At 36.0% G+C, this 27,643-nt stretch overlaps 2 protein-coding genes across 2 annotated transcripts in view; one reads left to right on the forward strand and one right to left on the reverse strand.

Moving 5' to 3' along the window:
• The window catches only part of cdh23.L (cadherin-related 23 L homeolog), a 588,894-nt gene that overhangs the window by 332,222 nt on the left and 229,029 nt on the right, over positions 1–27,643 (reverse strand). Inside the window, exon 7 of the mRNA XM_041568893.1 lies at positions 4,908–5,102. Coding sequence (XP_041424827.1) covers positions 4,908–5,102 — 195 coding nt within the window. The remainder of the gene's footprint in view (positions 1–4,907; positions 5,103–27,643) is intronic.
• LOC121395400 lies at positions 10,373–15,351 on the forward strand. Its single transcript, XM_041568894.1, has 2 exons — positions 10,373–11,109; positions 11,179–15,351. The coding sequence occupies exon 2, from the start codon at positions 13,658–13,660 to the stop codon at positions 14,825–14,827; it is 1,170 nt and encodes a 389-aa protein (XP_041424828.1). The 5' UTR covers positions 10,373–11,109; positions 11,179–13,657; the 3' UTR covers positions 14,828–15,351.

Consider the following 27,643-nt stretch of genomic DNA (forward strand, 5'->3'; position numbering starts at 1 on the left):
TGACATCACATCCTATTTAAAGGTATAGGTAACACACACCTCATTAGTGTGTAAATTAGTTCAATCAAAATGCAAATTAGTTCAATTTAGAATACAACATATTGTTTGATCAATATCCATACATTCTCAACTTCAAATGTATATATATAACTTCAAATGTATATATATATATATATATATATATATATATATATATATATATATATATATATATATATATATATATACTCTGTCATCGACACACTATTCGAATATTCTTTGCTTCCGGGTGCTGTGCAAGGTTGAAATGTAGAAACAGGCTGTAGCGACACGCACGCACTCAGAATAAATGTATTCAGAAAAAATGATACATATTTACAGCATCAACGTTTCAGTCTGTGGTCTTGGACCTTTGTCAAGATGCATTACCACATATTAAAAGATAAAAATAAAGTTACAAAATATAAAGGTTAAAAAGTCCCGCCTTGTTGGTGACCTCCCATCCCATCGTATTAATGATGTTATTAACAAGCCTAAATAAAGGTCTAAAACGGTCTTCCTACAATGTGCCTAGTACAAGGGTGTATGAGTGTGGTACTTAAACAACTTAGCTCTATATTCTGTGTCTGTACAACTTAAAATCAAATATTGCTGAAATTGTAATATCTTTCCTATGCCTGCTCATTGACATTATTGGTTCCTTCCATTCTTTCCATGGCAGAGGAACATCACATTTTTAGTTCTAAATGCAGAGCAGAATTTTGCAAGGACACACACTCTCTCTCTCTCTTTCTCTCTCTCTCTCTCTATACCTGGCACTGAAAGAGATGGACAGATAGAAAAATTATTTTATGCAGGGAAAAAGGACCATGTAACTGTAGAACGGGCTGATTACAGGGGATTAACACTCATTTAAACTCTATTCAACAACACAGCATGAACACTATCTGCAGAATAACTGCAAGGATTTGCGGTTTAAGCACAAGTGGGGTGTTTCTTTTCTGACTTATGATTTCACTTGTTAAGGTGTTATTATTGATAAACTCAGAAGAGAACTGTTGGTAGCCTATTTTGATTGTATGGAACTTCCTAAGAATCTTAGATAAACTTTACATTTATGCAAATTATTTCATGTTGTTTTAAAACTTGTATTGAAAGATGTACCATGTATTAAAGATGGAAGGAAAGTTATAGATACGATACTTCAAAACTTTCTCTCTCTAGTTACTTGGGCAAGTCAACAATAACACTCTGCTCATATTGTATTATTATGTATCACTACATAACTACAAAAATCAGAGCACCAAGATTTGATCTTTGTCAAATCAATAAATAATGACAGTTTCATTGTTCTCAAACACTGTGTAGATAACTATATAGCGGCCCATATATAAAGGAACTGTTCAGTGTTCACCTAAAAAAATCAATTTACTAGTTAGCATTGCTGTCTGACCATACTGGGGCTGTGGGTTTGATTGCAACTATGTCATGGGACAGGGTAACTTCATTGTAAGTTCAATTGAGAAAAGAACTAAAAGAGTGAAATATGTTGGTCCTATAAAAATGAGTAAATGAGCCCCCAAGTAATGATCATTTTGGTGATGGTACAGTATCAAAATTTGCCAACTGAAAGTCAAGTCATAATAAAGTATCACAGCACTTTACACGATCTAAATCAAACTTAATAATAGCAGAATTTCTGTATTTGAGGTGTTGAGGCACAAATCCACATGCAGGTGTGTAGGGCTGCTTATTGGACTGCCAAAGTTTGTCTAAGTCTAATTAGTTTCTTCTGCTGGAACACCCATTCAGACAGATCTAAAACATCTAATGGATTATATATTTAATTTCTAAAAACTGAAGAGGACATGGAAAACCAAAAGAGGGATTTAAAAAAAACATATGCTGGTAACATTTGCTAATTAAAAGAAAGGAAAGTATGAATTATTAAGTACCTATGGTAACACTTTAAACTTCCTTTTAAAAACATTTGCTTAAAAGCTAAACACCAACTATAAAATATATACATTTTTTCCACAATTGTAGCAACCTTGGCACAATTGTTTTCCCAACTGGAGGCTTTTACAGAAGATTTTCCACTGAGAAAAATGGTTACTGCCATAGACTTGAATGTTGCTGAAATGATTTTATTAGTCTCTTAGGGAACACCGAGGCCTAAATGATGGATTTCTTTCTTTCACTGGTAACATACGTTGGTTTAAGAAGAGGCTACAGAATGTTATGGCATGTTGTCATCTTAGTTTAAAGGGAAATTATATCACAGAGGAATCTGAGCCGTAGAGCCTTTATATAATGTATCAGCTTTGGCAAAACAGAACTGCAGTCTTTTTTTTAAGACTAATGTGCCAAATGGTAATTCAAATATCTGAAATAGTCTTTCCAGCTTAGTCCAGTTATGACTGAGCATGTGATGAGCTGATGTGAAGGAGAAGTCAGGCCAGCTTACAAGTTCCTTAGCCATCATTACTTATATGACAGATAGCTCATGCCAATAAGATGCTCAGTAATTAAAATAAATGTAACTTGTTGTGTAAATTCCATGTTTCTGGGTTCTCCAGCATTGATTTTGGGAGAAAAGGTTACTAAGCAATGCGTTGTCCAGCTCATGGTGCTGTATCTGGCAAAGTATGCAAACTGTCAGCATGGATAAGGATATCAAAGGGTTTATTGCTATGGTTGTAAAATTTCAATAAAGAAAATCTTGCAAAAAAAAAGGATATCAAAGGGTCTAAAAATAAACTTTAACACTGAACTCCATGGATTTAATTATATTTTCTGTGTATTAGTTTGAAAGTTTATACATATAGCTATGAGTGCAATTATCATTGATCAACAGGTCTTTTTTTCCAGCATGAATAAATTAATGAATTAAACTTTAGTCTTGCCATCTCTAACAATTGTGAATGATTTTTGCCCATTTATGGCTGCATTCGATCTGGGAACTGAATAACAGGATCACTTAGAAAATCAAATTTTAAGAGGAATCTAGACATTTGCATTTCCAAATGCATCCCTAATGCTTAGATGGAGATTAGCTTTCCATAATAAGCAATGAGAGCTGATTTAAATAACTCATTCAATGCTTAGGGGCTTTACTTGAGTAGGAATTGGTTAGAAATGAGAAAACTGGAGAACCAAACTGAACACTGTGAATACTCAAATTTTTAGGGCATTTGTCTAGTTACAGTTGTTGTGCCTTACTAAGGAGCTAAACATCTAAGAGAGAGTTATATAAGGATATTCATGAATGCACAGTGGCAGTGCTAGAACTGGGGCAGGATGCGGCGGGATGGTATCCCACCACTTCTTTTTTTTTTACTACATTGCATCCCATCGGGCGGATGCAGTGATTCCAAATACCGGAGCTTTTTTTTTTTAACTTCAGAGAAAGTGGAGTGCAGGGAACTGTTGCTCTAACCTTGCCACTGTTTTATTTATGCAAGTTGGCAAGAAGGTTAAGGGTTAAGTGCAGGCAAGGGAGTGGAAGTGAAAACAGGCAGGAGAAGTTGGTGGGGGTGGATAAGGGTTGAAGATAAGGAGTAACACACACAAGCAACATGTGGGATAAGGAGCGGACCGTGCAGTGCATAGAAAAGGAAACAAGTCACAAGAAGAATGCCTGTAGAGAAAAGTAAAGAAGACGTTTGCATAGAGAAATGGCAGAGAGTGACTAAATAAAATTAACAGAGAAGGAAAGTGGGGCAGAAAGTGCAGCAAGGGCAACAGCAAGGAGAAAGGAAAGGCATATCCAGTGCAGGTACTGGGAGTTTTGCTGAAATCTATATAAGCTCCTATCAGTTTTCATCTGTGCTGGAAGTTAGATTTATAGTTTGTTAATTGGAGAAGGCCCAGTCAACTTACCATAAACCATTCTGGGCAGAGATCATTAACTATACTAGCTTTTCTAGGCTACTTGTGTTTTGTTGATTCCCACCAGAATTCCTATTTTTTCTCAAAAAAAAAAAAAGTGTGAAAAGTTTTTCTTAAAAAAAATGCATATACAGGTATGGGATTGATTATCTGGAAACCCGTTATCCAGAAAGTTCAGAATTATGGATTGACTGTCTCCCATAGGCTCCATTTTATAGAAATAATCCAAATTGCGGAAAGCTCCAAATTACAGGAAGGTTGTCTACCATAAACTCAATTTTAATTAAATAATTCAAAATTTTAAAACATATTTCTTTTTTCTGTGTAATAACAAAACGGAATATTGTACTTCATCCCAACTAAGATATAACTTATCGTTATTGGTGGGAAAACAATACTATTGGGTTTATTCAAACTAAAATGGTTTTTAGTAAACTGTGGTATGGAGTTCCAAATTACAGAAAGACCCCTTATCTGGCATACCCCAGTCCCTAAGCATTTTGGGTAACAGGTCCCATACCTAGGGTTTAGTTCTCCTTTAATAAACATGGAAATAGCAGAATGATTTTGACTTAAAGTGGTTGAAACTAAAAAGTACTGGTGGGCAAGGCTTATTATAATGGTGGGTGTGGTTTATATTTGTGGGTGGGGCCAAAAATGCGCAACGACGTCAAACATACTGTTCCCTCCACTTTTTTGATCCGAATTCAAGCACTGCACAGTGATAATGTATGGAGAAAAGTGGCAGGACTAAATATTAATAAATCATACATCTAACAACTTGTTCATTATGATTTTGAAAGAGCAGGTGACATAACAGTTACTTAACAGGTGTTAATTCAAAGCACACCTGTAAATTGCATCTTATTCAGCCAAGCTCAATTAGCTGCCATTTGAAGCAAGGAGCAAATATATATATACTGTATATATATGTGTGTGTGTGTGTGTGTGTGTGTGTGTGTGTGTGTGTGTCAGTTTTCATTTAAACTTTTATGCATGAGTACAAAGGCTGCAAGAATAATGGAAAAATGGCTTACCGTTGCATTGACCTGAAGCTGATATGCCTGAGTGATCTCATAATCCAGTGGAGAAATCACAGTCACAATACCACGTGACTTGTCTATACCAAAAAAACTGGAAGGAGGCTGGATTGAATACAGTACACTTCCCCCAGTACCCTGATCAGGATCTGTTGCATTAACAATGAATATTGGTGTTCCCACTGGTGTATTCTGCAATAAATCAAAGGTACAGACAGTGAAAATGACAGCTGAAAACATCAAAGCAAATCAATATAACCCTCATACTATAATCTCAGTCCTAGAGCAATGAAATGTTTTATGCAATGATTTCACTAGCAGTAAATTAACTAATACACTTAGGGTTAGTTTTATCAAAGTGTAAAATTTGAGCTCACCACAGAAACACTCACCCACTTTGTATTCATTCCTATGGGTTTTTGAGAAGCATATTGATCAATGGGTGACGATTACCATGTGATAAATATGCTTCTAAGAGCAGGAGTTTTTTGTGATCATCTCTAATTTCGCATTTTTAAAAACTGCCCCTATGTCAGGATGGAATACATAATGTAAACACTATTCCCAATTCCCACAATTCATGTAGAGACTAGAACCCAAATAAATAACACATTTCATAATAAAATCCACACTGGACCCTATTAAAAACTGGCAACCCTTTGAGCAGCTGAATCTGCCAAATTACACCTCCTTCTAGAGGTCCTGTCAATGTTAAATATGATGTGAAATGATCTTCCTTTCTAAATAATTCACAAACTGAAGTTAAGTTGAACCTTTTCATAAGCTGGATGCAGATGTCCATGGTATTCACCTAAACAGTTGCCTGTATATGATGTGCAAATATACTGCAATCCTAGTTATACCTTAATATTTTTTTAGTGCTATGCAAACATATAAGCTAGTCAAAACACACGCAGTAAGCTATTATAACAGGTGTCTTCCCATATGGGTATCTTACTTGCCCTCAATAAAGCAAGTCAGTTGATAGCTTGAGGAGATTTTCTGGTACAAAGAACAAACTATTTGCTATTGCTATCATCTGTAGCTGTACAGCCACTATTGATTGAAAAAGTTCTGCTACGGTAGAGTACTCTTTAACCCTCAAGCAGAGCTGTTTACTTAGGGAAACTGTGCATGGGCGCATCCATTGCTGGGTTACTGTTGAGAGACTGCAGCTTTAGAAATTCTAAAATAAGGATTTATTGAACAAATTAAATTTCTTGGCTTAAGAAAAGTTGTTACATTTTACTAATGTAATACAGTTAGAAAACTGAGAAAAATAATCTTATTAGTTTCTTAGGGTTAGTGTACCCTTTTATTCTGCAAACCCCAGTGAGTATGTCCTGAACCTAACAAAATTACCCATCAGTCTATGGATAATCATCAGGCCTATTGCTTTCACTGGTTGAGGGAATACAGGTTTAGTATCCGACTTTAAACCACCTTGACATGTTATACTTAACTAATATGGTATATTGTCCACCTGCAACTTATAATTTAAAATCGTTGACATTATGCTTCCAAATGGGGGCATTGTATTGGAAAATACATGATTTGATTAAAAAATTAAATATTGGCAAATTTTGTGGTTCCAAATTAATTTACTTGTGGGCAATGCCACCTTAGTAGAAGAGCAGTAGTTTCTGAGACTCTGACAGTGAGTGAATTGCTATTTTCCAACCATAAAAATGACTAGAATTGAAACACATCTGTGCAGTAACAATGCAAATAACACACAAAATGACAGGCCATCTGACCAAACAGATGCTTGAAGGGCACTCAATGAAATGCGATAAAAGAAAAGGTGAATGTATAATAGGATGAAATAGACGGATAATAATCCATGTTTCTAAAACTACAGGTTGACTATGTTATATCAAATTATTGGGTTTAAAAAATTAATAATTTCTCGAGATTTATTATACCCCCAACACTGGAAATAGCTTGAATCCAAAAATACACCAACTAAAACCTGTTAAGGTCATGTAGGCAGGGCCGGGCCAAGGGGTAGGCAGAGTAAGCACATGCCTAGGGCGCAAAGCTGGGGGGGCGCCAGGCACACACCTCCTTTGTCATCTACCCCCAGTCCGGTCCCCTATGTGTCTGACTCTCTGTGCTTTTTCCTTCTTTTAGTGATCCTGCGCATGCGCGCAAAAGCATGCTTGTGCCAATTTTGCACATGCGCACGCGAGCGCCACCTTGCGCATGCGCACGCAAGCGCCGCCTTGCACATGCACACTCGTGCTAAGCCGTTGCCGCATCCGGCTGGCTCGCCTAGGGTGTCTGTGAGCTGCAGCCTGGCACTGCATGTAGGAGTCAATGGCAGAGGTCACTTGAACCATCTGAAGATGTTAATAGCCTTCATTGTGTTTGTTAATAGCCTTCATCGAGTTGTGAGTTCATTCGAGGTATAAAAAAATTCGAATTCGACCATGAGCCACCTAAAACCTGCTGAATTGCTGTTTTAGCCTATGGGGGACCTCCTAGAACCTATTTGGAGTCAATTGGTGGACTTTTGGGGAAAAACTTTGAATCAAATTTGATCGAATACACTATTCTTTCGATTCATACCTATTCGATCGAAAACAGACCTAATCGACCAAAAAAGAATATTTTAGAATATAATAGTTTTTTTTAAATATTCCTTTTTAATTCCTTTTTAAGAAAATAATGATAACAATTCAACTGTCATACTTCAAGTAATTTACTGCAGAAAAGTTTGTGAAATACAATACCAATTACACACAAACTGGGCCAATCAAAACAGTTATCATGAGCCCAGCCTAGTGGCCTAACCACTGGTACTATCCTGTAGCCATTAGTGCCACCAAATGCTGCAAAGTGAGAGCGAAGTCAGTGTACAGTATGGGTCATATTTATTATGCTGTGTAAAACGAAATTCAACTAAAAGACGGTGTAAAAAGCTGTGTAAAATAAATGGTGATTTTATCAATATGTGTTTTATTTTGCACCATGCAAACGTTAGATTTTACACCAATATTTTTTTTACTCTAATAAAGATGCACTGGGCCAGGACAACAAAAAATGGAGAAGCTACATTTCTGGGTACTTTTGTTGGAGCGCCAAATAGAGATCTTTTTCATTGCTTCTTCATTCATTTGTTACCCATGGTCAGTGCATGCATATTAAAGTAAATATTGCTCTGTGCGCTTTCATTTTTAGGCAGGGCCGCCATCAGAGGGGGACAGGGGGGACAAGCGTACCGGGCCCGGGCATGAAGGGGGGCCCGGCAGCGCTGCATTTTTTGAAGATCCGGGCCCCCCTTACGAGCGCCCGAGCCGTACGTCTTGCCTCTTGCGTGCCAAATGTGGAAGTGCCGAAAAGCCGAAGCCGATGCGCCGAAAAGACCCGAAGTCACGGAAAAAGCCGAAGTCACGAAGCGCCGAAAAGACCCGAAGTCACGAAAACAGCCGAAGCCGAAGTCCTGAAGCGGTGAAAAGACCCGAAGTCACGAAAGGAGGCGAAGTTGAAGTACTGAAGCCATGAGTTCAATCCTACTGAACACCAGTTTGTGGTTTTTTTTTTTTTTTAATCCCCTGGCCACCAATGTATTATTTTAATATTCTATAGGCCCCTGCCACCAATCTTTTTTTTAAAACTTTTTTTTGGGGCCCCAATTTTTTTTTTAACTCGTAAGGGGCCCCTTGCCACCATTGTTTTTTTTTTGGTTTTTTTTTTTTAAAAAAAAATTAATTTTCTTTTTGGTGGCCCCAAATTTTTTTAACTTGTAAGGGGGCCCCTGCCACCAGTTTTTTTTTTTTTTTTATTAAAAAATTTCAAAATTTTTTTTGGGGCCCCAATTTGTTTTTAACTTATAAGGGGGCCCCTGCCACCAATGTTTGTTTATTTTTTAGGTTTTTTTACATTTTTTTTTGTTGGGGCCCCAAGTTTTTTTTAACTTATAAGGGGGCCCCTGCCACCAATGTTTTTAAAAAAAAAAAAAAAAGTCTTTTTTTTTTTGGGGCCCCAATTTTTTATAAGGGGGCCCTGACCATCAATAGCTTTTTACAACTTGTGTGGGGGGGGTTACTTTTTTAGCGCTGATGTCTGTGTGGTCTTTTAACTGTGATGTGGAGTGGGCGGGATATGGGGTGGAGCTTGGTCGTCAGTGTGGGCGGGGCCCAGGGGGCCCCAAAAATTTTGTTGTACGGGGCCCCGTGATTTCTAATGGCGGCCCTGTTTTTAGGTATTGTTAATTATTTTTTTATTCAGGCCCTGACCTAATTATATTCCTATTCAAACCACTGCCTGGTTGCTAAGGTAAACTGCCACCAGACAGTTGCAGAAATTCCAAATTGGAGAGTTGCTGAACAAAAAGCTAAATAACTGAAAAACCATAAAAAATTAAACATTAAGGGGCAGATTTATCAAGGGTCGAATTTCGAAGTACAAAAAACTTTGAAATTCAACCATCGAATTAAAAAATTCGAATTCAAAGTTATTTCAACAAATTTGGCAATCCTGTGGTCGAATAAAAATCGTTCGATCAAACGATTAAATTGTTCCATCAAACGATTAAATCGGTCGATCAAACGATTAAATTGTTCGATCAAACGATTAAATCGGTCGATCAAACGATTAAATTGTTCGAATCGAACGATTCAAATGATTTTAGCAATTGATTGAAGGATTTTTATTCAACCTATAAAGACTTGGTTGTCGAACTTCCCCATAGGCTAACATAGCTCTTCGGCAGGTTTAATTTGCTGAAGTATTGAAGTCAAAGTTTTTTTTAAAGAGACAGTACTTCGATTGTCGAATGGTCGAATATTCAAACGATTTTAACTTTGAATCTAAGTCAATTCAAAGTCGTAGTATCCTATTCGATGGTCGAAGTATCCAAAAAAATTTCTTAGAATTTCAAATTTTTTTACTTTGAGAATTCCCTCAAATTCACTTCGACCCTTAGTAAATTTGCCAAACTAATAGCAAATGTCAAATGTCAGAATATCAATGTCAATACCATACTAAAGGTTAATTAAAAAGTGAGCAACTCCTTTAAACCACAGGTCTAACACCTGTGCAGAGACGTGCAACTAAATTGGTTAAAGGAACGGAAGACTTAAATTATGAGGGTAGACTGTCAAGGTTGGGGTTGTTTTCTCTGGAAAAAAGGCGCTTGCGAGGGGACATGATTACACTTTACAAGTACATTAGAGGACATTATAGACAAATGGCAGGGGACCTTTTTACCCATAAAGTGGATCACCGTACCAGAGGCCACCCCTTTAGACTAGAAGAAAAGAACTTTCATTTGAAGCAACGTAGAGGGTTCTTCACAGTCAGGACAGTGAGGTTGTGGAATGCACTGCCGGGTGATGTTGTGATGGCTGATTCAGTTAATGCCTTTAAGAATGGCTTGGATGATTTTTTGGACAGACATAATATCAAAGGCTATTGTGATACTAAACTCTATTGTTAGTATAGGTATGGGTTGTGATACAAATGTGATGTGTGTGTCTATGACTGACTAATTGATAGCCAGAATAGAAAGGACTGGGGTCAATACAATGAAGCATAGGCAATAGATATAATGATTAAGGCTCCTGTAGGTTACTAAAAGGCAAAAGAACAATTCATATAAACATGTTGTTGCAAGCGTGAATCATAGTCATGAGACTGATATTTGCTGCCAAATTCAATAGTTCCTGTAGGTTACTAAAAGTCAGACTCGCCTGATGTTGTTGTGCAACATCAGGCCCAATCAGTAATTGCCTTGTGGGATCAACCCCACGAATGAAGTATAAGGCTTGAGATTTTCTCATAATATCTAGGGACTTTGCCACTGCTGACGAGCTGTGTGATGTTGTTATGGTTTGCTGCCTCCAAAATGCCGTGTCCCCCGGTTGGAGTGATGATATAATATCTAGGTAACGTATTAATTCATTAACCCTGTATATATTAACTCTTTTCACTGATAAGTGTAAGTAATAAAAAGTGTTGCATGACAATTGATTTCCTGTTTTAATACAGTGAGGTGTGGGTGGGGTAGGTTAAGCTACCAATCATAGCAATACATTTAGTGGCGCTGCGTGCAGGGTAACTTAATCTTTGTCCGATATGTTTCGGAAAAAGGAGAAAGTTATCTACGAATCTGCAGAGGCATGGGAAAAGAGTTTACAAAATGCAGAACCAGTGAATGTAGTACGGACCTTAGAGAAGTTTCCCTGTAAATCAGGTGATGTAGTAGAAGAGATAAACTCTCTAGATGTTGTAAATACTCTAGAGAAGTTTCCCTGTAAATCAGGTGATGTAGTTACCCTAGCTCGTAGGAGTTGGGTGTTGGCTTCAGCATACCGTATTGTGCACACACGGCTATGTGAGGCAATCGAGGAAAAAAAAACAGCTTCAACGGAAAACGTTGAAAGCAGAAGGAAAGTGTTTAACTTTGGAATGTAATGTCAAAATCTTGCGAGATAAATTGGAACACTACCAGCACATAGCTGAAAAGACTTCTGTGTTGGTGGCTAAGTATAAATATAAATTTTGTTGGCATTTTGCCAAAGTACTTGGAACTTTGCCAAGAGGCAAAAAATTTTTTGGCACTGTGCCAAAAATACTTTGGCGTTTTGCCAAATTTTTTGGCAGTTTGCCAAATAACAGAAAAAGAGAAGAATAATGTTTGGAAAAAGGGAGAAATCCAAAATTGTGAAAAAGAACCCCAAGATATACCCGGCTGGACCGAGTCACCTTATTGTATAGTGGCACAAGAATTATGTACACATGGGTTAGCAGAACAATGGGATGAGAAAGTAGAAGAGATAAACCCTCTAGATGTTGTAAATACTCTAGAGAAGATTCCCTGTAAATCAGGTGATGTAGTAGCACTAGGAAAAAGAGTTCCATTAGGATTCTGGAATAGAAAATTATCTGATGTAGGTGAAAAATATACGCCTTTTGAAAAACAGCTATTGGCATGTAATTGGGCATTGGTTGATACTGAACAACTAACCTTAGGACATGAAGTACTTTTAAGACCACAAATACCAATTATGCAGTGGATAATGTCTAATCCTAAATCAAATAGGATAGGACATGCTCAGGAACAGAGTATAATAAAATGGAAATGGTACATTTCCGAAAGGGCAAAAAAGGGAGGAGGACTCAGAATAGGGAGTTAGCCAAGCCTCCATATGGGTGAAACATGATTTTCGCCCATACGTCGATTTATCCATACATAGGAAGGGGGGGGAATGTTCAAAAAGACATGTGTACCTTTTTGCAAAATACTGTTGTAACTGTATTTCATGTGGATGCTCATGTTACTCTTGACTCATTGGAACGTTTGTTTAATTCTCAAGCAGATGCTGAAGCAGCTATTTACAACATCCAACAAAGAAATCATTGAAAAAGAAACATAATGGTTCTCATTTCACTGGAAAACAAGTAAAGGATTATGCAACTGACAATAATATAGAATGGGTATATCATATTCCCTACTATCCCAAAGCAGCAGGGTTAGTCGAAAGAATGAATGGTATTCTGAAAGCAACCCTAAAGAAATTATCAATAATAGGCCTATAACTGATTCCACTACTCCATTGATGAGAATGTTAAATCCTAATTTAGTAGTATCAGCTGCAAAAATTGATAGTATGATCTATTGGAAATTACATAAGGATGCCCAAGCACCTTACAGAGGAACACCAGCATCGGCTGGACTAGATTTATGTTCTGTTGATACTATAATAATTGCACTTGGACAATTAAAAATGATTCCTACTGGTCTGGAATGCAAAATTCCTGATGGTCATTATGGCCAAATAACAACCAGATCTAGTTTTGCGCTAAAAAGAACCATAGTAGTAGGAGGAGTAATTGATTCAGATTATCAGGGAGAAATAAAGATACTAATGATGAATCTAGGATTAGATTCAGTTATTGTGTCCAAAGGAGAAAGAACCGCTCAACTTTTACTGATACCTATTTATTTATCAGAAATAAAGGAAGGTGAGCCACCAACAGAATTAACAGTACGAGGAGATAAAGGGTTTGGGTCCACTAATACTGTAAATGTAGGAGCTAAAATATGGGTACAAAATATACAAGGACCGCCCTCTCCCGCCGAAGTTATAGCTGTTGGAAAGAATAAAACATTGTTAATCATGAAGCCTGGACAAGAAAGATGGGAATATGTCCCACAGGAAAAATGTTATCTACGAGAATGATTGATATTTGTTTATAATTACAGATAAAGCACCATTGGTCTTTCCTTGGAATCCTTGGAATCTGGTGTTTGGCATCAAACGGAAGCGCATGGACTCCGGGGATACGAGTGACTAATACCCATAATTCCACTCGCAATTGGGGATGGAAAAATGATACTTCTAATCGAACAGAATATATGGACCAGTTAAGAAAAATGGGTATACAAAACGTAACTGGACAATATAATTGGACTTTTACTGCCAATAGTAAATGGATAATATGTGCAAATGCTACTAACATTGCTGGAAGAAGAGTACCTTGGCAATCTTTATTGCATGTCTGGAATATAGATTCTGCTACTCAAAACCTCGGACATATTAAGAGATTGCCGGCTACCTGTATACCTGTTGCTACAATAGGACAAAAAATTATATTGCATATTAATATTGTATTTCCTGCCAAGAGATCATGTCATAATGCGAGACGAAAAAGAGCATGGTATGATACCCTTTTAAGGGGGATATGGTACATTGGCAGGAACGTTAAATAGTTTTGACATAGAAACTTTAGCTAATAGAATGCACAAGGCAGGAGGCTTAACTAATGATGCTGTAATGTGGCAAGCTAAATGGATGCCAACTATTTGGGCACCATTACAACAACAAGTTGAAATTGATAAAAATATCAATAATATGGAATTGGAAGTTAATAATTTCAGTTTGAATTTTGATACTAACATGAAAAAATTTGTTAACTGGACAGTATGTACATTGCAGACTATTTATGAACAACAACAAAAAGATAATATGAAAACTTTATTAATGACGGGTAATGAACAAGTATGGAGAACCGTGTTTAATAGAACACAAGAATGGATACAAATATATCCACATCAAATGGTCTGCAATGACACCATATGTAAAGGAACTGTGATATTGTTTAATATAACACGTCCGACTATTATGTGTAAGTATATAGTAATGCCTTTAATTATCTCTGGATATTTTTGGCAGCCTCTATTTGTAGGAGCATATATAGATAACAAAAATAGAACACACAATTTAGAAAATTGTGAAGATACATATAATGGGAAAGTTTGTAAATTACAATCATCAGTATATGAACCATGTTTATTACAAAATTCTATTAATCAGTGTTTGTGGACTGTCCTTCCACTATCTTATGAATGGATGTTAGAAATCAGTCCACAAGTGATATGTGTAGTCACTAATCAATCTGTAATACCTAAAATGCAGACCCCTTTTGTTGGTTGCATACACAATGTTTCAGCATTTACATGGCAAAATCAAACATTTTTATTATCTCCAAATGAGATGATTAATATTACCCATATTTGGACCCCTCACGTACTAGATCCACCCAATTGGAATTTGTCTTTACATCGCTTAGAGCGAATTATGAATTCTTCGAACGAAGTACGTGATGTTATTGTACGATTGAATAACAGTTTGGCAGCTCACCAATTATATACTACCATAGTAGCTCAAAAAATTGTAAAGTTAGGTTCAACCATTGCAGATGCTACATCTCACCATTGGTATGATGTTTTCACTGGGTATAGCCCTTCTGCTGAACACATGTTCTCTGTCTTGATTCATCCCTTGCTCATCATCATGATATGTATGTGTATTCTAACTATTTGGAATTGTTATGTCTTCTATGGCATGTGTTGTAAACCAACAACACAACAAATTAAAATGGTAACCTACGGTCGCATTAATCATTAGGGGCCGAATGTGATACAAATGTGATGTGTGTGTCTATGACTGACTAATTGATAGCCAGAATAGAAAGGACTGGGGTCAATACAATGAAGCATAGGCAATAGATATAATGATTAAGGCTCCTGTAGGTTACTAAAAGGCAAAAGAACAATTCATATAAACATGTTGTTGCAAGCGTGAATCATAGTCATGAGACTGATATTTGCTGCCAAATTCAATAGTTCCTGTAGGTTACTAAAAGTCAGACTCGCCTGATGTTGTTGTGCAACATCAGGCCCAATCAGTAATTGCCTTGTGGGATCAACCCCACGAATGAAGTATAAGGCTTGAGATTTTCTCATAATATCTAGGGACTTTGCCACTGCTGACGAGCTGTGTGATGTTGTTATGGTTTGCTGCCTCCAAAATGCCGTGTCCCCCGGTTGGAGTGATGATATAATATCTAGGTAACGTATTAATTCATTAACCCTGTATATATTAACTCTTTTCACTGATAAGTGTAAGTAATAAAAAGTGTTGCATGACAATTGATTTCCTGTTTTAATACAGTGAGGTGTGGGTGGGGTAGGTTAAGCTACCAATCATAGCAATACATGGGTATATAGAATTTTAATTAAAAGTAGGGAGGGGTGTGTGTATGGATGCTGGGTTTTCATTTGGAGGGGTTGAACTTGATGGACTTTGTCTTTTTTCAACCCAATTTAACTATGTAACTAACTAACTATGTAACACACCAAATGAAATTGCAATATAGAAATGTCCATCCAAATGGCTGCTCTGGTTATTTTTCTTTTCACCTTCTTTTCTCTTTTGTTTTGTTCAGTTCATACATTAGGAAATATTTTTATTAGCATGTTTTTATGAAGTGCAAACATATTCTGGGTATAACAGGTCTAAATACTGAACATATAGATTATATTAAAGAAAACTCAATAAACAATACAAAGGGTAAAGAGGGCCGTACACGAAAGAGCTTACAATCTAAATACAAAATAATGACTCTACATGCAGAACAGTGATATATGTCAGTGTATTTATAAGTCAGTATTTAATTTTGGCACTCGGGTGATAAGCTTTATTGCAGTAGCTGTGATAAGATCGAGGGCAACTGGGGGCAACAGGGCAGGGGAAATTTTTCAGCACAAATGTTGGGAGGGTGGAAGTGCTCAATTCTGGAGGGGAGGGGGCAAGCCCGAATTTGTGGCGAGGAAAGGCCTGGGACTAGGACAGCAAAATTTCAGTAGCTCCTTAGTGTTTGTGTGTGTAGGGGGTGCATGCTTGAAGGTGGCCACTAGGCCCATGTGGCCTTGGGGCACCTGCAACCGGGCCGGCATTGGCTAGCCATGCCAATGGGAGCATCTCTATATGTGACACTGTTACAGGGGAATCAGTGTAAGTACCCCACAGTAGTTAAGTCAGTGCAAGTGGATCAGAAACATAATCTACAAGCTACTGTTTAGGTTGCCAAATTAAATATGGCACTTCATTAATGTGCGTTGAAAGAAAAAAAAGCCTGTTTAATTGTGCCTCTGGTTTCTGACTGCTCCTTCCATTTCATTCTAATATAAAAATGTAATATTTAAATAATAAGTAGGGCCTTCTGATCCCAGTAACCAGTTTGGTTTGTATGTTTAACAGAGAATATCTAAACACATTTAACCCATTTATTCCATTTAACACAGAAAACTGTGACACAGCATCCCAATAATGGTGCTTTGGTATGCTAATGAAAAGCTTAAATGCATTAAATGAGTTAAGATGACTTTAGATAACACAGTCTCTTCAGTTAATCCCGAGTCATGACACATTTAACATACAAATCCAAATGGCTTCATCTGTATGTGTAACTATTGTAAGACCTATTTTTGTTATAAATGAATATAAAGCTCTCCATAAATTGCTGGTGTCACATAAATGATAATGATGATAAATATTTTAAAGGATCAATAACCAAATGTGGAGATATCACTGTCTGTTTACATCAATAAAATGAGGCATCTACTTAGGTACTTTTTACTTTAGGTTTTTCATTGTCCTGTGCAAAACATCCACAGTATAGTAAAATAACTTGGCTGAGGAATAGAGAGCTCTCATAGATCTCCAGCAATCCACAGACTTGCTTTAAAAAAATAGCCTGATTTACTGCCAAACATGTTTAAATAATTCACGAGCCAGTATACACATTATCAGCAAAATGTACATGCCTAACAAACAGTAATACATTAGTAATCACTGAACTATTATGTAGTGTTCACTCCTAATGGACTTTCAATGGATAACTTGTGTCATTAGATTGCTTGCTATGGCGCTGCTTGTGAATAACCCAGTAATTCCTATAATAAACTCGACATCCCCAGTGAGATGGAAATGCATGACTGGAATCGTTGAATGTGTAATGCCCATTAGGATCCTACCATCCATTTTGGAAAAAATGGTTATAAATAATCTTTGACAACCTAGGAAAGTCAATTGTAATGGATTCCTTAAAGAAAGATGAGAGAATGGTTTTCACCTCACTTTTCTGCTCACATAAGCCCTTCAGAGCAATGACATGATAAGTGGATTGTGTCATATTGCTTCTGTATATATTCAAGACAATAATCAGATTTCTCATTGGATCAGGCAGTGAACCAGAATGGATATAAATAACTGAGAACATGGTCAAGGATTGAAGGACATTTTATGTAAGAAGGAAGAATGGGACAATTTGCTAAGGCCAACTTCCAATTCCATTTTACTTTTATACCAAAGATCACAAGGGCAGATTGTATTTATTTAAAAGTAATTTTCTTAGTTTAACCTAAAAGACACCAAATGCTGCATTTTGTACAAAATTATTTTAAAATGATTTCTAGTAACATTTAGATAAAAAAAAAAACCATGGAATAGGGATCAAGTAGACAGGGAAGAAAATATAACTGCCCACTGTATACAACTTTAATATAGTGAATAAGTACCCCCTCTTGTAAAATATATTATAAAATAAAGTATATTATAAAATAAGTATATTATAAGTTATCGAGGAGTTCCATGACCATATAAAAGCATGAGGCTGAAGGCCGAGTGTTTTTATACAGGTAATGGAACTCTTCTATACTTTGTTTAAACTAACCAATACAACAAAAATAGACATTATGTAATAACATAAACATACATATGTTTATTTTTGTTTAATAAATAAAATGTAATAAAGTTTTATTTTCACATTTCTTCCTTTTCTAGTTTTCCCCATGTTTGCATTATTTTTTTTTTTTTATACTACAGTTGTACTAGGCTGTGAACGTTATAGAAGAGACTTCAAACAGAAATCCCTTGGCCATGCTCAGTTACACCATGGTCATGCCTATTTTTAGTGATGGGCGAATTTTCGCGAAACGGCGCCGGCGTCCATTTTTTTTGACGCCGGCGAATTTTCGCGGCCGTTTTGCGAATTTATTCGCCGGCAGCGAATCACACAAATGCGCCGCAAATTCCATCACTACCTATTTACAGACTCAGACCAGCTTGTTGTATAAAGACTCCTTGAGTGCCCTGAGACTATTGACTATGTATAGGTATATACACAAGGATAACAACAGGCACTCCTGTGCAATAGCCCTACATATCTCAGGGTCCTATCTTATCAGTAAATTCATGCTACATTATAAATAAACCATTTATTTGGACACAGAATGCAACTTAACTCTTTATTGACCATCCTCCACTACAAGTTCACAAAACTTTGGTCTCTAAAAACCCCAACAGGCCACCATTCTATCTGGCCAATTACATTTTAGCATTCCATAGCATATGACCAAATGGATCTTTCAAAGGTGCTTAAATGGCAATCTGCCATCTATTTACCCCCAAATCCCACACTTCCTATTTGACATATCAGATTGCACACTTTAATGCTATTGAAGAAATGCTCCTTAAAAAAGTAACACCATAAAAGAAAACCGTTTAAAAGTAATTAAAATATAATGTACTGTTGTACTGTTGCCCTGCTTTGGTAAAAGTTATATGATTGCTTTAGAAAGACTACTATGGTCTATATGATTAGGCTGTTGTAGCCATGGGGGCAGTCATGTAAGCTAAAAAAGGAGAAAAGGCACAGGTTACTTAGCAGATAACTGATAAACTCTGTAATAGAATACAATGTATACAGGTATTCTGCAGAGTGCATCCGTTATCTGCTATGTAATCTGCGCCTTAAATGGCTGCCCCATGACTACTCAACAGCTTGTTTATATAAACTATAGTTTCTTAAGCAAACGCACCAACTGTACTAGTGGAGGGAAATAATACTGTATATTTTAATTAATTGAATACACTTTAATTTTGCAGTGTTACTGTTCCTTTAAGGCACTATAGAAAAAAAAATCCATGTAACTCGGTGCTGAGCCTCAGTGCATTCCTTTACCTCCAAAACACATGTCTACAATCAAATCTGTGCCATTCCATTGTAGAACTACTTAGCACCACTTTGTGGCAAAGTAGAACATATTTTACCAAGGGGTTTTCAAATTTGCTGAGTATGCACTGTATTTCCTGTAAATCCTAATTTGATGTACCAGACATTGCCGAGTACAAGCCCACCTGCCTATGACAGCATTGGAGAAGTTCTCAGAAACTGTTTCACAATGCAGTGTTTTGTTATTTAAAAAAATATATTGTATTTATTGTACATTGCTGTTGCTAGTATATATTTATATATTTGAGAAAAGGTGTTTTATCCACTTGCATTTTAAATTTAGGGCTACTTCAAAAGTTGTTAAATTAAAGCCCAGCCATGTACAGAAATCGTGTTGCTATCAGTGCTCTATATCTAAGAAATATTTGCTGCCGAATATACAGTGTTTTCTCAAGGCAAAGTCATTTAAATTGGTAAATGTGAGTAGGCTACTGAATTAATTCAAATCCAAATAAAAAAGCAAGTGTACATAAAAGGGAGAGATATACCTTCTGGTTCATGGCACACAAACATCACCAAGCTCTCTCAGTAAAAAAGCTTAGTGCATACTGATGCAAAGGATTGGGGGGGGGGTGTATTTGGTTTTGTTGTCACTGTGTCAGTAAGATGCTGAGAAAAGACAAAAGTTATGACAAGGGGCTTTACTTGCCCTTTTTCTCTCCTGTGATTTGCCTGAAGAACTACTTGTATGGTTTTTTTTTAATTTGTCGCAGCAATTTTGTGTCATTCATGCACTTCTGAGCAATCAGAACTTTGCCAGAAAAAGAGCATTTGTTAAATGGATATATTTAACATTTACATTATACATCATTACAGGCTAGCTTAACAAGAAGGATACTAACTATTATAGAAATACCTAAATGAATGCATCCCTTACTTAGTGCCCCTAGTTATGAAGTGAAGTGGACAAGGGCACTATTTAAAGGGAGAGCTGCAGGCGTTTCTGCTCTGTAAAGCATCTCACATCATAGACAATCTCTGACAATTTACTTATTTCTATCCTTCACAATAGACTGGAAAATGTAGGCACACCACTTTTTAATTATAAAATCCTTATACCATACAGTAATAACAGGAGTATCATTTTATCTCTAGCTCTCAAATCTTGTAACAATCAATAAGATGTTCACTTTCAACCAAACCTATAAATGCTGCCTGCTGAATGGTTGATTTGGTTTACTGGAATTGCTGTAAACTTCACATTTTATTGTCCTAGTGCACTGCACAGACTTATTCAGACAAAATCTACTTTGGAGGTTGAACTCTTGGTTAGGAACCCCCCTTAGGTCTCTACTAAGTTACAGATATAGGAAGAGATTTAGCCATAGTTCCAAGTATAGTGCATCAAATGCATTCTAACCTCAAATATTGCCCTAAATGACCTTCAAGTTGTTCTTTCAAAATTGTTTGGGAGAGACAGTGGCTTAACTTCACCACTCTCTAACTTGCACTTTTCTCTAAATGCCATCGCTTCAAGCTAGGGCCCAACAGTTTGGAAAGCACTGCCCTAATATGCTGTGAGTTTCCAGAGGTATATTTTGTTGTTAAGGCTTATAATGTAATGTAACCTTCATTTATAATGCTATTCCATATGATAATTTGTAGTTACATTGCTTTTGTTTTTGCCTATTCTTGTTGCTTTTTTACATTAGAGATGCTATTTATTAAAGGTCAAGTTGTGTTTTATTGAAAAATGCAAGGTTTTCAAAGGGTAGTTTCATTAAAATTAAAACATTTTTTGGAAAAAAAAATAATTTTTATTTAGATTTATTATTCCCCAAAGCTGCTAAAAGTCAGAAACCGAAAATACTCCAGCTAAAACCCATCAAATGTATTGTGGGGGTTCACTCGCTGGTAGGCTGCAAAAGAGGCGACTTCACACACCAGGATCGGTTTAAGGGCTTCCTGCCAGCGTTTATTTTCCAGCGGCTGCAGAAATTTCCCCTCGCAGGGGGAAGGTAACCGAAACACAGCAGTTCAACAGAAAAAATCCAACCTTCTGGTTCACAAAATAAATGCTTTGCTTTCTCTCCTGAAGCTGAGCAATACCAGCAGTTTGTCTCACACACATTCAGCACTGCTGTTCAGCATCAGGTGTACTAAATAGGCCTAGGGCCTCTTGAAAACCTGGCCTACGGATTTGGGAATCCGCCCCACCCTACTCTTGCGGGTTCCCAGTAAGACCAGTCCCGGATCATCAATTACAAAAACCTTGCAGAGAGACATAGTGTTGCTCTGCTAAGAGCACTACTGGTCTCACCTCAGTAACAATATCTGAGAATCCGTGGCCCAACATACATTCCATCAATCACTTTTCCCAGGGAAACTGGGGACCTTTTTGTCACCATACCACAGTATGTAAAAGTTAATGGCAGAGGTCCCTTTAACCATTTGAAGATGTTTTTTGCCTTCATGATTTTCGGTGTTTTACGCTGGTTTGCACTTTTAAGCCTATAAACTCGATAAATTTGAGGTATTCGGTTTTTCCCCAATTTCATTCAATTGAGATTTTTACATTGAGATTTTTTCATAAATTTGAGTTTGTTCAAATTGTGAGTTTATTCAAAGTAGAACAAATCTCAAAAACTCAACCTTTGATACATATCCCCTTAGATGTTGTCACCTTTAGTAGTATATGAACGAATATATAAAAAGCACTCGTCTTTTCAAATTCATTTGCTTGAAATGTACAATCCTAGGTGTGAATTATACTGTAGTTAAATGGCTCTGCCACCTTTAACTGTAATGACAGCAGCTGAATACTTCTACTGGCTGATAACAACAGTTTCACATTGCTGTAGAGAAATGTTGGCTCACTTTTCAGGTTTTTGAGCATGAAGAGCTCTTTTCAGGTCTTGCCATAACGTCTCAATTGGATTTAGGTCAGGAATTTGACTAAGCTATTCCACGATTTTGCTTTTATTCCACTCATTATACAGTTGGCTTACCTGTATGTTTGGAATCATTAGGGGAGATGTAATAAAAGTCTAGCAAACAGCAAAAAAAAACCTTTTAAATTAGTAATGTAATGTTATTCATTAGCCAGGAAATATTTAAGACCTGCTTTAAGACCATAGACTGCACAATGGAAAAAAAACATACTGTATACATATCATTTCAAATCCGTTAAAAGCCTACATTAAGGGGCATATTTATTATGCTGTGTAAAATGAAATTTGCCAAAAAAAACAGTGTAAAGAATTTTAAACCAAGCGATCACCAGATTTGCCATCATAATTTACCATTGCTTCTGCTGAAGTCACTCTAAGAAAAAATATGTACGGTGTTTATAATCCATATTTTACACAATGAAGACTGGCTATGTTTGTTGTATTATCCTGCCGTTTTTTACACAGCATAATAAATATGCCCCTAAATCTGCTTAAAGATAAAATACATGCTTCCTTCTGGGGGCAGAAAAATGGAGGACCATCACAGCTACCACCATCATGCTTGAATGTTGATGGAAGTTCTTGCTGTTAAATACTGCCATGACGCCAGCCATTTAAGCTGAAAAAGGAGAAAAGGCACAGGATACTCAACAGATAACAGATAAGATCTGTAGTATACAATAGGATTCTTCAGAGATTATCTTTTATCTACTGTGTATCCTGTGCTTGAATGGCTGCCCCCATAGCTTCACAGCAGCTTGTTTATATAAACTACAGTAGTCCTTCTGAAGCAAGCACATCCATTTTACCAGTGCAGGGCAACAGTACATTATATTGCCATTCCTTCAAAACACTTTTTTGGTGTAACTGTTTCTTTAAGAAACCTCCAAGTGCCTTTTGTCAAATCATTAATTTCTCAGACTTGAAGCACTGTAAGCACTCAAATACTAGCTATCTAAAACTGGGTTATTTACATGTTCTGTCTATCATTAGCCAAAATAGAAGCATTTAATCACATTTTTTCTGATTTTCAGAAAAATGCTTAATTACACATCACATTGTTCCACTCTTTGTTTTTTACTTTTTCAAAACACAAAAATGTAAATAGATTGAATACTGAAACCATGCCTTGGACTTCTTTAGAGGCTCACTTGGTTTTCATGCCCATTTTTTTTTCATTCAAACATGCACCTTTTTTTTAATTGATGAATCAAAAAATATTTGGAAGAATCAAAATTGTCCTCACACCCCATATGTAATAAAAGGAGCAGTAACCCATAGCAACCAATAAGATGTTTGCTTTTAAACAGGTGACCAGTAAATGCTACCTGCTGATTGGTTGCTATGGGTTATCGCATCTGGGAAAAATTAGTGCCTTTTATTACATAACCCCAATAGTGTTTTATATGTGTAAATGCAGTATATATTTAGTTATTTGGGACTGGAAAAATATTGTTAAATGTATTTGCACTTTGGCCAAGGTGGCAATGATATTAAAAAGTTTGGTATAAGTGGATTCTAAAATCTCATAAAAGTAGCAATTTACATATTTACTGAAAATGAAAAAATATCAAAGCCTCCATAAATAGCAACCAGTGGTTGATAAAAAAATTAGTGGGAGGAATTTACTGTATGAATATTCCCTCACCTAAAATTAGGTCTCCATGCACCATACAAAGAGTTAGAACCAATCTTTATTGAGTGGGGCTACTGTTGTATTGCTTCATGTTTTATATTAATTGGGTGACACTTTATTTTAATGGCACATTAATTAATGCCCCGTTCTGAGGCAATCTATATTTGAGTTCTAGTGACATGTACATATTAATACAAATGAATTTCATTATGAACCACACTTTAACAAGGAAAGCAAAATCAATCTGTAGCTATAGGAATGCTTTAAATGGTAATGGCATATAATTAGAATAGTAATCTGCTACATTCATCTATGTCATATATAGACAAAGGAGAAAATACTAATAACATTATTTTATTCACAAGCTCTGATTTGGTGCAAAATAGGGGTATTTCATTTAAAAGACAGAATATAATAACAGATACTTTTGTTCCTATATTTTATCAGGGCTAATAACAAATACTGTAGCTATCCCACAGCCAACACTGAATAAATGCAGAAATAGAGAGCTCAGTTGTGGGCAAGCACTGCTTGGAGACATTTGGTAGGCAGTCCAGAATAAAAGGCAGGAGCCAGTTAAAAATGAACATCATTATTTCACACTGGCTTTTGTTTCTTGTTAAAAGTGTAAAACTGGGCTAAATAGTCACTTCTGCTACATTTATATTTACAATATGTGTATTTTACTCTATTGTGAGTCAGTTATCCGGTGATATATTTGGAAAGAGGGCATGTGGCCAGTAAAGGGAGACCTAAATGAAAAAAAGAATGACTGGCATTAATAGATGATTGAAGCTTCTGGTAAAATACAATTAAGGGCACATAAAGATTAATAGCGTAAAGAAGAAGCCTTTATTATAAACATTCACTAAACTATTGTAAAAATAGTTGTTATTTTTTTTAAGTACTACATAATTTAAAAATATTTATAATTTAAAAATATTTTAATCTAAAAATAGGGTAAATGCCTTTTCTGGTGTTTTGTAGCCACGACAAAATGCAGGCTACAAATATCATTGCCCTTAAGTTCCTCAACCTAACATTTTTTCACTTGTTGCAACCAACCCAATCATGCTATGAGTCACTGACAGATTTTACCTGGTCTACAGTAAGTGGCTGTTCCCAGGATTCAGCAGTTTGCAAAGCACTAATAACAAATAGCATTAATAGATTGTTTGTTAGGAAAACAATATTTGATTGAGGAAACAAAACTATTTAAATCTATATTAGTGAAAAAGATTTATTTAGCATTAATTGCATTTATTAATAACATGAGTGGGTATATATGTGACATGTGACACTTAGGCCAGTGTTAAAAATTGTTAGCAGCTTGTAAGATTGTAAGGCATCCCTTAGCCTAAGGGAATGAGGGACATAGGTATTTCTTACAAATGCATCTGAATGCTGCTCAAATACTGTATGGAATAGGGACAGATCTGGCAACTGAAGTACCATTACCATATGATTACCATTATCATTTAATTGTAATATCAAGTTAATTTAAGTTAATTTTAATATTCCTATTAGTGATCAGTAATAAACACTTTCCTAAGTAATGAGCATTAGTTTAAGTAGCCTACAATTTAGATTGTGTGCTAAGAGACTAATAAAGAACATTTTATAATAGATTGGTATTTTGCCTGGCATGATCATTTGCATTTATCTGTCTCACAGGTGCATTGTCCCTTTAAAAAAAAGTTAATTTCTGTTGCAAATGATTATATCAGTTTTAGAGCTAAGGCAAATTAAATGTAGAGTTTTGAGTATATCTACTGACTAGTAGCAATCACAATAGTAAAGAACTTCATGGGATAGCTCCCATATGACAGTTGTTGGAGGTGACTCAACTTTTTTTCTGCCCTAATGGCTTTAAACTAAGGCAGAGTAAGACTAAGGTATCAATTTCAGGAGTTAATTAAAATACACATCTTAAATAAAAAGCTTGATAAATCATCCCGCATTTAGAACTGACTATTCACACAAGTTTTTCCTCAAGCATTTCCTTCAGCTAAGTTGACTTTAATAGACTAAACCAACTCTGATCTAATGTAAAATAATGTTGTATATTTTTGGAGAAAATGTGAATGCACGTCTTCTAAAATATTACCACTTTTAACTTGTAATGAATTATACCTGCTGTTTTGAGAAATGGGGATGGACAGTGTTAAATCATCAAGAAATTTCCTTGATAACTAGCACCCTAAATTTAAGAAAAGTAACACTGTAAATTTACTTGGAGTGCTTCTCTAAGCATTTTAGCAAATTATATTAATTTCTGTTTTTAGTGGTTACTGAGTTTTATAGTTTTATACTGTTAGACAGACCTCGGCTCAGCAGCTCTCTTTGAAGACCAAGAGTGTCATCAAAACGAAGGGGCCTATTTATCATGCTGTGTAAAAAATTGCAACCAACCAGCAATTAGATGTCAACAGTTACCTACAAGTTTGAAAACAAAAGCAAAGATCTGGTTACTACGGGCAACAGCACTTGTGATGTTTTACTCAGCATGATAAATCAGCTCCTATATGTATATGCACTTTCTGGATTATGTTAACCCTAGGGTTGCTAACTCTAGGGGGCTATTTACTAACATTCAGATTTCCTTTTTTTCCACAAGTCTTTTTTTTTCATTTCGCTAAAACTCCAAAAATTAAACTGGCCATAGATGCAAAGATCCGATCGAATTGAGGATTCGTACGATTTTGAGACCATGTTTGGAGAGTCCCGTCATTTATCGTCCGGTGGAGATCGGTCATTTGGTAGATCGGACAGGTTAAAAAATTGATTTAGGCTGCCGATAATATCTCTGCATGTATTGCTGATCGTACGCTTTTCAGTGGGAGACTGTCAATAGCTTTTGTCGGACATAACTTTCGTACGATTGCTGTCAGGGACAGAACATCAGCTGATTTGTTCTTTTCTACTTTATTTGATCTGAATGGTTAATGGCAGGTCGAGAGATGGGGAAGTCCGAATCCATCTTTGCATCTATGGCAAGCTTTAGAGATTAGTTAAGTGTAAAAACCACGATAAACTCTCATACAAAACTTCTCCAAGTAAAAGCAGTTGAGGTCCCATAGAATTCAATGGGAGCTGCATTGATCCAATTAGACCTTTTTTTTAAGCTTTTTTCAGATTTTTTTTTTTTTCAGACTTCTAGAGGTTTTGGCTTTTTTTTTCATTAGTAATTATCCTAAAAACTTAATTTTTTGTATTTTTTCTGAACTTTTTTTCCATTCTTATTTTTTATATTGGGATCTTTTAATAACTTCATGGCATTCATGATTTTAAAGAAATATAGAGTTTAATCATGGCTTCAAAAATCTCTAACACCAATAAGAATGACTATTTATACAAACCATACACAATATACATCATTTATACAAACCATATTCAAAGCCCTGGAGCTTTTAGCCCATAAGGGTAATTAAATTGTCTAAACTGGATTTTCATCTCTTTACTTATATCCATGGAGAACAATGACTGGCAAATACATATTAGTTAACTCTGAAAATGTAGTGGATTCTCTAAACCTACCAAACCCCATTTTAAATCCAACATCGGGCTTCCATAATTTGTATCTCTACACGTTCAGTCTACTAAGAAAATTATTTAAACATTAAATAACTCAATTACGATTGTTGTGCCTCCAAAGGTTTAATTATATTTTAGTTAGGAACAAGTACAAGGTACTGTTTTATTATTACAGAGAAAAAGGAAATAATTTTTAAAAATTTGAATTATTTTCTTAAAATGGGAGATGGCCTTCCCGTTATTCTGAGCTTAACAGATAACAGGTTTCCATATAATAGATCCCATACCTGTACTTGTTAAGGATA

Source organism: Xenopus laevis, chromosome 7L, assembly GCF_017654675.1.
Source record: "Xenopus laevis strain J_2021 chromosome 7L, Xenopus_laevis_v10.1, whole genome shotgun sequence".
Classification (NCBI taxonomy): Eukaryota; Metazoa; Chordata; class Amphibia; order Anura; family Pipidae; genus Xenopus; species Xenopus laevis.